We start from the raw sequence: 12,067 nt of genomic DNA on the forward strand, positions 1-12,067 counted from the left end.
GCAATTTATATTAGGTTTAGGTTAGGTGACTTTCAGGAATCAATTACTCATTGTTAGACTAACTCCTACCTCATATGTTTATATTGCTTTGTCTTATTGGGTAGGGCTTTTCCTACTTTTGTCGTAGTTGAGGGTTGGGGGTTTGTCTTTACCCTAATAAGTAAAATTGACTGATGATGCCAACTGTTGCTAAAAGAAAGGTTTAAACTGGATTATACAAAGTGCATATCGATTGTATATTGAGTTTGGAGGTACAGGGTTTGATAATCGGCCGATGAACAAGTTCATCATAAGAATCAATCTCCAGAGTCACATGCAATTAAATTAAGGTTTGGAAAAGTTATCAAAAGATCAATTATAAATAGTTATGTTGCTCTGCACTGGTCTTCAAAATCAAAAGTGATAGTGTTTATGATAGTGATTTGTTAAAGAAATGAGTTCGTCTCCATCGAAATGATGACGTATTCAACCACAGTTGAAGTCTTGATGCTTGAAAGAGAATAAAATCTGTGCTTACTAGTTTACCTATTAAAAGCTTTGAGTTGCGTTGCTCAAAGCCACTCGTATTAAAGTGATAAAACTTAAGGACATGCTGGACTGAAGTTCCCCAAGGAAATAGTCTTTTAATATTAATTGGTTCCAATAATAGACCAGAAAGTTGACACTTGTTAGTCGGATCACTGGTTGGTTATAACTGCACTGCACTATTTACGGTTCTACTATTAATTAAATTAGATGTGATTCCTATTTTTGTAAGTATTTTCAAAAATAACAAATTGAAATGCTAGATATTCAGTGATTAGACATTAAATAACAAATTAAAATTTAGGAGGTTAAGTGGTATGACTAAATTATTGACAGAATATTCTTACTGTATAGTGAGGAGTTTTACATGCATTAAATTATAATTATATGGGGAGAGGAAAGAAACAAGTAAACTAAAATAAATGTGTGATTGTAATTTCATCTATTTTGCTTTTTTATGAAGGCATACGCAGGATCCGCCTTTTTCTTATTTAGTGCCAAATACAATATCATGGTATTGTATTTACTATTTAAAAAAGCTTTAATTATGAGGTAAATAATGTCATAAGTTATATTAATGTTTATGATTTGATGGTGTTTTAGAACAGTTCATTTGTGAAGAATGAGTCGATTGTCGTTGGCAACGAGACAGTGTACGAGAATGTGACAGTGTTGGGCACGAGTATGGCTGATAACCCTGATTTTGAGATGTACCGGACAGTGTACGCCCTTACCATCGTGGGTATCATTGCTACCAACCTCCTCAGGGGCTTTGTGTACGCCAGGGTACGTTATAGCTGTATTTTGCATAACCTTTTAGAAGTCAGGAATTGATCTTTTATATTTAATTTATCACAATTGTAGAAATTCACAGGTTAAGAAAGGATTTGCAGCACAAATAGAAATAGCTGACAAAATTGTCAGATCTTGTTTTAAATCCCTTATTAAAACACATAATGAATGTTGTTGTTTTTTTAATGTGTTCCATGTCCAATAGCTCACCATGTATAATTTGATTCAGTAACATTTAGTCATTATAGAAGTTGTCTTGCTGTATGACATGGCATTTTATCTAACCAATGCCAACTATTGGACTAACAAATGAGAGAAACTAAAAAAATTATTTGTCCGACACTAGAACCAAACTGACAACTCTTCAGTCGTTGATCTAACATGCCTCCACTAACAGGCATTTTTATCCCAGATATCACCTATAATTTGTTCCTAAAACGGCTACTTTCACCAGTTGGTATGATTTTTTTTGTCAATTGTATCTAATACTAAATTTATTCAAATTTGTTGACAAAACAATAGTAACAGTAATTAGAAATGTTACAATAAATAATTGCAGTGTACAAATATTTATTTGTAAGGTGACAAGGTGCTTGTGATTGTTAACAGGTGTCACTGAACGCCTCCAAGAAACTGCATGTCCAGCTGTTTAACAAAGTAATCAGAACAACTATGCAGTTCTTTGAAACAACCCCTCTTGGCAGGATACAGAATTTGTTCTCTAAGGATATGGATGAAGGTAACAAAATAATATAAGGGTGATATACAATAAACACTGTTTTTCTGAGTGCTATTCTGCATTGAATCCCTTAATTATTTGTTATTCAGTAAAGACTTTTTGTCATGAGTATTTATTAATTAGTGGCGTAAATAGAAAACTATTTCAGGGAGGGGCCGACACACTGTTTTCATTTTGGACAGAGAGGTTACAACTTGGTTTTCTTGATGATTTGGTTTTATCTTTAAGATATTTTATTTGAGGCATTGCACAATGAGTCATTCCGTTTAAAATATTGGAGTTGCCCTGTACCTCATTACCATTTTGGGGAAGTAGGAAGTAACTATAAACTCCATAATGGTCCTCATCTGAGTGTGTATTCCCAATGAGATTTAATAAATATCCACTATTAAGGTGGTGGGAGAGGGTAGGACTTTTAGGACACTCAATAGATTACCTTGTGTTACTATGGTTTTTGTACAGCTAAGAGTTAGAATGATGTAGTATTACATATTGTGCTGTTCAACCCCAGAGTCCCAACGCTGTTTGAAATTGTGTTACTATGGTTTTTGTACAGCTAAGAGTTAGAATGATGTAGTATTACATATTGTGCTGTTCAACCCCAGAGTCCCAACGCTGTTTGAAATTTGTGTTACTATGGTTTTTGTACAGCTAAGAGTTAGAATGATGTAGTATTACATATTGAGCTGTTCAACCCCAATATTAAATATCCACTATTAAGGTGGTGGGAGAGGGTAGGACTTTTAGGATACTCAATAGATTACCTTGTGTTACTATGGTTTTTGTACAGCTAAGAGTTAGAATGATGTAGTATTACATATTGTGCTGTTCAACCCCAATATTAAATATCCACTATTAATGGGTAGACTTTTAGGATACTCAATAATTACCACACTATGGTTTTTTGTACAGGCTAAGAGAATGATGTAGTATTACATATTGTGCTGTTCAACCCCAAATAAATCCACTATTAAGGAGGTGGGAGAGGGTAGGACTTTTAGGATACTCAATAGATTACCTTGTGTTACTATGGTTTTTGTACAGCTAAGAGTTAGAATGATGTAGTATTACATATTGTGCTGTTCAACCCCAATATTAAATATCCACTATTAAGGTGGTGGGAGAGGGTAGGACTTTTAGGATACTCAATAGATTACCTTGTGTTACTATGGTTTTTGTACAGCTAAGAGTTAGAATGATGTAGTATTACATATTGTGCTGTTCAACCCCAATATTAAATATCCACTATTAAGGTGGTGGGAGAGGGTAGGACTTTTAGGATACTCAATAGATTACCTTGTGTTACTATGGTTTTTGTACAGCTAAGAGTTAGAATGATGTAGTATTACATATTGTGCTGTTCAACCCCAATATTAAATATCCACTATTAAGGTGGTGGGAGAGGGTAGGACTTTTAGGATACTCAATAGATTACCTTGTGTTACTATGGTTTTTGTACAGCTAAGAGTTAGAATGATGTAGTATTACATATTGTGCTGTTCAACCCCAATATTAAATATCCACTATTAAGGTGGTGGGAGAGGGTAGGACTTTTAGGATACTCAATAGATTACCTTGTGTTACTATGGTTTTTGTACAGCTAAGAGTTAGAATGATGTAGTATTACATATTGTGCTGTTCAACCCCAGAGTCCCAACGCTGTTTGAAATTGTGTTATTTATAACGCTTCATCTGTGGGCTACTCTCAGGTTAAATAACTAAGAGACAAATAGATTTTGAAAAAATGATTTAATCTTTCACAAAAACTAAAACTAACATGGAAAGAGATAATAAAAACCTATTTTACAGAATTTAACACACGAAAACCCACATTGCCTTGGAGCATCGTTCACATAAGTACTTGGTCATCCACCACTTATGAATTGGCAAAATCAATACATTTTCCTTGTTGAGCTTGTCGTTGCATTGATCGTTGCTTGTGTTCTTGTAGATCAACTGGACCTATACAATGTAAGATGACTGTTACTGACTGCCGCAATGGGTGGGCTAAAACTGGTATTGCAGGCAGTGCTCCAACCAGGGTTTGATGAGCACATTGGCAGTCCCTTGGCGAATTTTTACTTAGAAAGAGAGGTTTACCCCTTGGAAGTTTTGTTATGTCAATAAATGACAAAGGAATTTACAATCATGATGTTAATCCGAATTCCGTAGAACTCTTCGAACAACAGACAACGTAAAGCACAAAATATTATATAAACTTATAAAATATAAACTGTAAAATATCAAAATATAAACTTTGGTGTTGTGTTGTACGGGGCCACTAGTAATTCAAATCTGTTAAGCATTCTTCAACTTCAAAAAAAAGCAATTAGGATAATCATGAACTTAAAGGATGGGGAATCTGTGAAAGAGTATTTTTCAAAATTAGGAATTTTAACTATTTACGGAATGTATATACTGGAAACTGTTATAATGGTTAGATCAAATTTTGACAAATTACCCCGATTGTGGGGTCAAATCACAACTACTTTACTAGAAATAGAAATCAATTGGCAGTACATAAACATGCGTTGGAATTTCATTATAAAAAACCTAGCTCGGCAGGTATTAAACTTATTAAATTTATAAACCAAGTCCCTAGAAATTTATTTAACATAGAAAATGATTTATTGTTTAAAAACATTTAAAAAAATTTTTGACAGATAAGGCTTTGTATTCATTTGGAGAATATATGGACACATAGGATATAATAAAATAAAAAATGTAAGATGATTCCATTTCTTATTTGTATAAATTCAAATGTAATTGTACAAATAATATGAATAAAGATAATTTGAATTTGAATTAAACTGCATTCCTAACGCTTTGTCTTTAAAGCAACGCGGCTATAGATAGAGTAGAAAGACTGAGCAAAGACACTGCACGACTGCAGATACTGGGAAAAGGGGTTGAAGCAAGTTCTATGTCTGTCTAGGGAAGAAGTGAAACGGCTGTGTTGGGGCTCGAGGGTTAAGAAATATAAAATCGTTACACAGTCAAAATGTCAGTTTCAGAATACAATTGCCTGACAGAATCTTTTTGCAATCATAATTTAGATGATTCCTGTTGTTTTTTGTTTTGGAAAACTATTATTTGATCAATTTGTTCATAGTGGATGCTCACCTACCGTTCACGCTGGAGTGTATGCTAGAGGATGGCTGTTCGCTTATATTCGCTATCCTCTTCATCTGCCTTGTCTTTCCTTGGTTCATCGTTCCTCTAGTGATCCTCTCCATTCTGTTCTTCACAGTCAGCAGAATATTCAGGTATGCTCCTTGGGTGGGTTCAATTGAATGTCTTCTTTGTCATGAGGAATAGAATACATAAGTTACGCCTATAACAGAGTTTGGAATGCTCAAGTACAATGGTTTCTTCTAATATTTTAAGTGAAGTAAATATGATGGCAAAATACTTTTACCAAAGTCCTTTTTTATTTTGTGTTTCTTCCAACTTGTATTAATTTTATCACTATTAATAGTGTTAACAAATATTAACATGCTTGTTTGCAAAAAGAGCATGTATATGTTACTAAAAATTGCATATTTAGCATTTGAAATGTATAACAAAGTTTTATAGAAAGTACGATACAGTTTAAAATGTAATATTGTGTAATGTTTTGACAGTTTTTTTTTTTTCATAACATTAAAAGGCATTTTTAATTCCACTCTTTTGTCATTTGAGAGAGAAAGGGTGTTGTTTTGACACATTCTTAAAAATGTATATACAAAAACGTTTGTACGAATGGTACTATGTCAGGAGGGCTATTGATTAACAGTGGGATGTTCAAAGCACAGTCTTATGGCCGGGCCACACATACCCGCACCGCGCCTGACACGTGAGTAGGCCGTATGTCGGCTGTCATATGGTGAAAGAATTGCAGCGTAGCTTTCAACCTGTAAGTCCACACATGTCCGCACCGTCACCGATACGTGAAGTTTGAATTTTGACGGACACGGTGCGGTCTAAGAGCGGCATCAGTCGATATAGAGACATTTATTGAAGAAGTGAAGAAGAGGATTTTTTTACAGTAAACTAGTAATGATTTCTTACTGTGCTAAACTTACTACAAAACATATTAGGTGGCATTTTAAATTTTGTGATTAATACAAAATTATAAAATATGTCTTATACTTAATGATTTTAGAGCAACTGAATTAAAATAATATAAAATATTATTGATTTTATTTTAAAATAATCAGAATTTATTTATTTTTGATGTATTAAAATTACTTGTGAAAATTCTTTCCTGTATTTTGTAGGGCTTATGTTTAAAATGTTTTTATGACCTTTCATATATATTTTATTTTTCTAACTACAGTACAGTTTTAAAATTAAAATATTTTATTTGCAATCCTAAGGTTTGAGAGTATGAAAAAAACATTATACTCTAGTTCATATTTACTATGTTTTACCAGTTATAATAAAAAGACTTACAAAATGACTAAGTCACTACTTTTTTACTTGCTGAACATTTTTTAAGTATTTGCCACTTTAAAGTGCAAAAGAAATATGCTCTAGTACAAACATTGAGATTTTTGCGCTCGGGAAGGATACGGACATGTGTGTGTCCCAACCTTTAGCTATTTCTTGGTTTTATTTTTTATAAATAACATAAATTCCAATGTGGCAGCTTAGAAGGTATACAGTATAGTTTGAATCAGTTCCAATATACCACACCTATCAGGAGATTTACAAGCCACCCTAGATCCAATATTACTGATAATCTTCGCAACACCAACAAGGATGATAGTTCAGACAGGAAGTGTATCAATTCAAAGAAATGTTGCATTGCAGCTGTTGCTTTTAACCCTCCAGAATACCAAGTGCTTATTGAGTGGGTGGTAAAGTCGGTGCCAAGCATTTATTGCAGGTCATATTTTTTTATTACCTAGGATATAAGTAAGCTATAATATACCTAAACTCAAAAGGTTAACCCATTGTGGATTGTATTGTTTTGGCGCGCTGGCACCAGCAGGCACGAATTAATTTACGGTCAGCGGTGCCGAACGAACAGCAATGGTGCGCCACATCGTATCGCTCACTATTCTATACTAGAAAATTCAGCTGTGAAGGTATTCATTCAGATGGGACATGGCCCTGCTGGGGTATCCGTGATGTAGGAACGATAACACGCGAGCAAGGTTCCGGGGTGGCAGGGATAATGTCGGAATCATAGTCTAAATGAAGCGGCTCGGGCGAAGCGATTACAACATCCGACCCATTGTCTAGACTAAACCCGCCAACATGTACGTCTGCGTTGTTTAGTTCTTTGTCACTAACCTCAAAAGTATTATAATAACAACTGTGGAAAATACACAATCAGAAGCACTAAAAAGCAGATAGTAAGCTCATATGAATTATTTTTCAACTTCGACATACAACTGCGATCTTTAGGATATTTATAAAACTTTTGAAAACTCTAAACGTAGACCGTTGTTAAACACTCTTAGTTGACAAGTGAAGACGATCGCCCGATCTATCAAACATTACTAGAACTATTTGGAGGGAAACTTAACAGCAGACCGCTTTTGCGAGCTGAACTCGTCATCGTGCTGTTAGGCCCGGCCGCTGCGTGACGAGCCCAGTTCGTCAGTGATGGGTTAATACAATTTTGCGAGATGATCAATTAATATTTCATTGACATGACAGACATATGTTCACTTGTGTTGTGTTGGTAGGGTGGCTGTCAGAGACCTAAAGAGGCTGGAGAACACGTCACGATCTCCCATCTTCAGTTCTGTGTCTGCAACCGTGCAGGGCCTCAGCACCATCCATGCCTTCAACAAAGAGAACGACTTTATCAGCAAGTGAGTGTCGTTCTATAATCATGGCAAATATAGTGAAAAAGAAAATCGAATGTTGCAATATTTTATCTTCAGTATCTAGTACAGTTTTGTTGCTGTAAATTTTAACTATTTTAATAAGATACTACCTGTTACAAGCAGTTTGACACACAATTTAGTAATTCACGGTTGGATTTTCCACAACAAATGCACTTAAAGTTTTAGACAATAGACAATAGACAATTGCTTTATTTTCGTATTCATTAAGAACAGAAATTAAATGGCGTCAAATATGATAAGACATATAGTCAATTAATTGTAGATAAAAGTTGCTAACTACATTAACAATTAACATGTTTAACTGACACAGTTTAGGTAGCTATTTCTTTAAAACATGATAAAAGTTTTACCAAAATAACAATTACAAAATACACATATAATTTACATATTTACATTGGTTATATTCTTGAACTCTTCAACACTATATATTGACCTTCCAACAAGCCACTTAATAAAAGTCTTTTCTTCAGAACCTGCGGAGTGCTGTGCTGGTTTTGAAGTTCTTCGGAAGCATATTATAAAGCTTCGCTCCAGCATAAGACGGCTTCTTGGCAAAAAGAGCTGAGTGATGTAAGGGAAGACTGAAGTCATTGGCCCGCCTTGTGTTGTAATCATGGATGTCACCATTCCTCTCGGGACGTTGTGTGTAGGCGTGTAGAATCACTTCAGTAATGTACAGAGTTATCACTGTAGGAATTCCCAAGGTCTTGAAAGCCTCTTTGCAGCTATCTCGAAAGTCTAGATCAGCCATGATTCGTATTGCACGCTTCTGTAAAACCAACACTCGCTGGAGATTCCCTGCAGATGATCCACCCCACAGTACTATACCATAACGAATGTGGGTCTCAAACAGAGCATGGTATGCGGTTCTTGTTGCAGTAGGTGTACCAATTGATTTTATCCTCTTTAGCACAAAGAGTGCTGAGCTGAGTTTTTTGCATAAGCCGTCTATGTGGCAGTTCCAAGTCAACCGGTCATCGATCACTACCCCAAGGTGTTTTGTGGTTCGTACTCTTTCAAGGTTGGGTGGAGCATGAACTTCATCCTTATTTTTACCAAAAGTAAGGCATTTTGTTTTTGATGCGTTGAAAATTAAATCGTTCCTAAGGACAGTATTCCTGAGCCATATTTACAGATGTTATGGTGTTCATTTCTAGTCCTGGAACTGACTTGCTGTTGCTTATTAAAACTGTGTCGTCTGCATAAGAGACAGGGTAACAGTGGTTCCCCAAGTAGTCAGGCAGGTCACCAGTGAAAAGTACAAATAACACAGGTCCCAACACTGACCCCTGTGGAACCCCTCTCCTTATAGTCATTGGCTTAGATTTTTCTATTTTCAAGTTTCCCTCAACAACTTTTTTTATTTCAACGATCTGCTTTCTTTCGTGCAAATCACTTTGAAACCACCTGAGTGGTGTTCCTACGATACCAATAAAATATTTATTGTATACAATGTATATTTTAAAAGCGTGAAGTTGTTTGTGTCACACTCTGTGACTTTTTCAGTTTTTTATTATTGTGTGGTACTGGATAAAACATTTTTTTTTTATCTGGAATGTAATTCAATAAATTCTTATTTAACGAATTTTCTCATAAAATGAGTATAAATTGATAAATTGTAAGAGATCTGAACTTATTTTTAAATGAGCAAATTAATTGCCTTCATTGGTGTGGTCATTAAGTTTTGCAAAAACCAGCACGGTTACATTAACCTTAGTTGGTTAGATATGAACTCATCTTTCTCTCTATCCGTTCGCTGGCTTATTGATGTAAATCAGAAAAAGGAAAACGATAGTTGTTAATGATGGAAACTAAAAGAATACAATATATATTTTCAGATTCACCAACACCTTTGATCTGAATTCAACCTGTTTGTACATGTCGACATCAGCTATCAGGTGGCTGGCCCTCAGAGTTGATACATTATCAGGTATGTTTGCTTCAATACGCTACCATAACTCTCATTTCCAAAATGATGTAATTGTAGCAAGTAGAATGTGTTATGCCGAAAGCAAAAAGAGTGTCCTTATCCAAGATTTTGGGATAACAACTACAATAATATATTCTTGTTGGTATTTTTGTCCCTACTACTGTCCATATCATATTACCAATCACAAGCAAAAATAAACTAAAAAACTAACATTTTATCCTTTTTTTAAAATTTTAATCAGCTATGATGCAGTTTGAATTGTTCTAGTATAGGCAGTTTTCTTGTGCGATCTATATGAGGCAGTTGGAACTATTTCAAGCAATCATTACCTTTTTGTTATTATTACATATTTTGTTTGTTTCATTCAGCTAGCTTTTTTAACTAAACAGATAATTTATATCAGTGTATGCTCCTGTTTAAAATTGTTTAGGTTTATGTTGTTTTTCATTACATTCCATTAACAGTGTTAAAATATCACTGTTTAGTCTATACAGATTATAGTATGAGACTAAATATTTTTTTTAGTAAGTGTAAAAAAGCATGCCAAAAGTGTTGTAGTTGGGTTATCTTTGAAGATCTAATTATGAAAGATTTGTTTTTATTTTATATCAACTAAATTATTATAAAACAACAGTAATTTAATAAGTTTTCATTTTATACATATATCTATTTACAATATTTTAAAATGTAATCTTGAAAAAAAAACTGCAAATAACAATGACAAAGCACTCATGGTATCATTGAGTGTAGGCTTGTTAATTCCCGCAGCTGACACAGATGGGCTGACTAAAACTTCCTTGTTGGGTGGTTAAACAACACATTTAAAATCATATTATAGCTCTAGTAATTTGTTGTGTGAATACACTTTTAAAAATACAATGGTACTTATACTATGTGAACTAAGGTATCTCGTACTATGCTCAGGAATATGCTATCCACTTCTGGCTGGTTTATACCTTTCAGTTGAACCTACACTGGGTGCAGCAAAAACCAACGTGTGACACATCTGGTTGTCCAGGAGTGACACATCACTAACTGCGAAAATTGAGAAATATTGATGTGTAAGGTAGATTGGTAGGGTTAGTCTACTGCAAGAGATGACTGTTGGAGTTGGAGGGTCCCTAAGTGTTAAAGGCAGTTGCTTGCCTAAACATAAGGGCATACCACTTCCTGCCCGCTTTGACTGGAGAGGCTGGTATAGAGCTGGCCTCTGCTTCTTCCGAACAGATATGACTGAGTTTAATGCCCAAAATCCTTCCCCATGGATCTCGATTGGAGGCGGCCTCTACCCATCCTGAATATTCTGCCTGATACTCCAGAAGCAGCGCAAAGAACCTTTCATCTCTAAGTGCATTTTCTAATCTTCTTGTTCTAAGAGAACAAAAAAAGATATATGCTATTATAGATGCACTTGCATAATTATTAAATGTACATTTTTTACCATAACAAAATTTGAATAACAATATCAGGGTTGATATTGAGTATGTGAAGAAATATGGGATGTCAGAATAATAGTCAATTTTAGAGTGACATTAAAACTGTTGATGTTTGCAGCGGTGATCACTTTGATAACAGCATTCTTGTCAGTTCTGCTGCACAACCAAGTAGCACCTGCGATGATGGGGCTGGCCATAGCGTATGCTGCCTCCATCAGCGGTATCTTCCAATACGTGATCAGGATGGTGGCTGAAGCAGAGACAAGATTTATCTCGGTCGAACGCATCACCTCGTACCTCGAGGTAATTATTGGTCTAAGACATTTCAGATGGCAATTCTATGGAATTGGTTGTGTCTAAAGCCTCTTTTTGCTACAAGTCTACTATAGTATTTGGCTTTATGTTTATTGTCAGTTCAGTATTGAGAACACATTAAGCAAAAATGATATACGTGTTGTAACCAGCTATTTGACGATCTTAAATACTGGAAGCAGGATATCTAGCGACCGAAAAAATTGGGAATAGTCAAGGAGTTTTAACAATGTGGAGAAAGTCATGGAAATATCAAGGATTGATTGGGAATTGTTCAGCTATTCTTGTTGGGTGTTGCAAGAATCCCGAAAAAGTCATATACTATAAATATAAGTTTTAAATATAATTTTTTAGGGCATTGTAATAATAGCTAGTGATGTGTCGTTGGCAAATCTCAAATCAATCGAATTTGTATAATCCGTGTCACCGCATCATTAATTTGCGTATGAAAACCCGTAAATAGATAACCTAACTAACAAATTATTCAGAA

General features: G+C 34.8%; 1 protein-coding gene across 1 annotated transcript in view; it reads left to right on the forward strand.

The window, feature by feature from the left end:
- The window catches only part of LOC124362024 (ATP-binding cassette sub-family C member 5-like), a 124,577-nt gene that overhangs the window by 93,882 nt on the left and 18,628 nt on the right, over nucleotides 1–12,067 (forward strand). Inside the window, 6 exon segments of the mRNA XM_046816170.1 lie at nucleotides 1,129–1,311; nucleotides 1,927–2,056; nucleotides 5,169–5,322; nucleotides 7,735–7,863; nucleotides 9,738–9,829; nucleotides 11,384–11,568. Of these exon segments, the coding sequence (XP_046672126.1) occupies nucleotides 1,129–1,311; nucleotides 1,927–2,056; nucleotides 5,169–5,322; nucleotides 7,735–7,863; nucleotides 9,738–9,829; nucleotides 11,384–11,568 (873 nt within the window).

Source organism: Homalodisca vitripennis, chromosome 5 (genome assembly GCF_021130785.1).
Source record: "Homalodisca vitripennis isolate AUS2020 chromosome 5, UT_GWSS_2.1, whole genome shotgun sequence".
In the NCBI taxonomy this organism is placed as follows: Eukaryota; Metazoa; Arthropoda; class Insecta; order Hemiptera; family Cicadellidae; genus Homalodisca; species Homalodisca vitripennis.